The sequence below is a fragment of the Lucilia cuprina genome, chromosome 5, assembly GCF_022045245.1.
Source record: "Lucilia cuprina isolate Lc7/37 chromosome 5, ASM2204524v1, whole genome shotgun sequence".
Classification (NCBI taxonomy): Eukaryota; Metazoa; Arthropoda; class Insecta; order Diptera; family Calliphoridae; genus Lucilia; species Lucilia cuprina.
Genome location: NC_060953.1, coordinates 44,464,724 through 44,466,776, shown reverse-complemented (window position 1 = coordinate 44,466,776; position 2,053 = coordinate 44,464,724). Strand labels below are relative to the sequence as shown.

General features: G+C 25.2%; 1 protein-coding gene across 12 annotated transcripts in view; it reads right to left on the bottom strand.

Annotated features, from left to right (window-relative positions):
* Positions 1-2,053, bottom strand: part of LOC111683365 (PAN2-PAN3 deadenylation complex subunit PAN3) — a 45,441-nt gene that overhangs the window by 9,313 nt on the left and 34,075 nt on the right. For all 12 annotated transcript variants that reach the window (XM_046951159.1, XM_046951160.1, XM_046951163.1 and 9 more), the window contains one exon: positions 218-294. In XM_046951159.1, coding sequence (XP_046807115.1) covers positions 218-294 — 77 coding nt within the window. The remainder of the gene's footprint in view (positions 1-217; positions 295-2,053) is intronic.

Below are 2,053 nucleotides of genomic sequence, written 5' to 3'. Positions count from 1 at the left end.
ATCTATCTATCTATCTATCTATCTATCTATCTATCTATCTATCTATCTATCTATCTATCTATCTATCTATCTATCTATCTATCTATCTATCTATTAAGTCGTTTTTCAAATCCATTTTGAATCATTAAAAGTGTATCTCAAAGTTTAGATTTATTCATCAGATTTGTAAATTAAAGTATTCATCAGATTTGTAAATTAATAAAATTCCCCAACTTACCATATAAGTTGCTAGTTTACTTTCAGAAGGTATGCCATTTGATGGGGAGTAAAAAATTGGATCCATAGCAGCCGTATCTAAAAATAAAAGAAAAATTTTATTTTAAAAATAATTATAGTTAAAAAATAATAAAAAAAATACAATATTCTTCTACAAAATCAAACATCAAAGTATTTTCACAATTTTTCTTCAAACAGCCAAACCGCCATTTAAAATTAAAATTTTTTTAACCAAGAATATATATAAACTCATTATGAACTGTGAAAAGTGAAATTATTTTTTCGCTTGAAATAATTTTAATTTTTTATTTTAATTATAAGCTAATTGTGTATTTAGAAAGCAATCTTATAAATTTAGAAAAAAACAATATAAATCAAATTGTATTTTAAATCAAATTAATATTTATTAAATTTAATAATAAAATATTCCCATAGAACTTTTGCTTTTGTTTATTTATTCTCATAAACTTTAAAATGATTTAGTTTTGTGGTTTTGAAATAATGTTTTTTTTATTATTATTATTATTTAATTTTGCAATTCAAACACATGGCATCAAATTAAAGTTTTATTTATTTATTTATTTGTTTGTTTAGAGTTGAGAATTATAACGCATGATTGTGGAATACTTTATTGTGATTAAAAATAAAAATTAACAACTATTTTTATAAAAAACAGTAAAATTTAAAAAAATATAGAAATTTTGTAATTTCTATTTTTTTATAAATTCACAAAAAATTTCTCTTCAACATGCCCTAGATCAATATTTATTCAATCGCCCAAATTAATTTAATCGATATAATTAATTTAAAATTATCTAGATTTGATTAACGCAAACTCTCATTAATAGTTGTCACGTAATTCTACGTAAAGGGTACAATGAACCATTAAATACAACACATTTTTCCAATTATTATTAATTATTTTTAATATTACCACTACTTTTTCCCCTCCCCCTCGGAAAACCTATCACGATGCTTGAAGATCGCTAATCAACACGCCATTGTAACCACATACATTTTGCTCTCTCTCCCTCCTTCTCATTTTAATAATTGAAATTCTATCTGCTATATTTGTAATAGATTTTTCTTTATTCACTTTTACACAGCAGTTAATCAGTCGGTGAATTAATAATTATTATTAATTTAATAGATAATTTTACATAAAAAAAATTTAATAAATAAATTAGAACAAATCCAATAATTGAATTGTTGGTAATGTAGTAACCTATCACGTGTTATTAGTAGATCGTATAACACAAAAAGAGAGAGATGAAAAAAATAAAAAGTAATACTTTGAAATTAATTCAACAGATAAAGTGTAGACGACTGGGCAATTGGTATCAAATAATCATTTTATACGATGTGTAGAAGGGGGAAAAGTTTAATGACAAATTACAAACTTTGTAAACAGTATAATGTTATACAATCGAGATAATAATGATAGAGCAATTTGAGATCTATACTAGGCACAGAACTAGAACTGAACTAGAACTAAACTAGAAGTGAACTAGAAGTGAACTAGAACTGAATTAGAACTGAACTAGAACTGAACTACAACTGAACTAGAGCTGAACTAGAACTGAACTAGAACTGAACTAGAACTGAACTAGAATTGAACTAGAACTGAACTAGAACTGAACTAGAATTGAACTAGAACTGAACTTGAACTGAACTAGAACTGAACTAGAACTGAACTAGAACTGAACTAGAACTGAACAAGAACTGAACAAGAACTGAACTACAACTGAACTAGAAATGAACTAGAACTGAACTAGAACTGAACTAGAACTGAACTAGAACTGAACTAGAACTGAACTAGAACTGAACTAGAACTGAA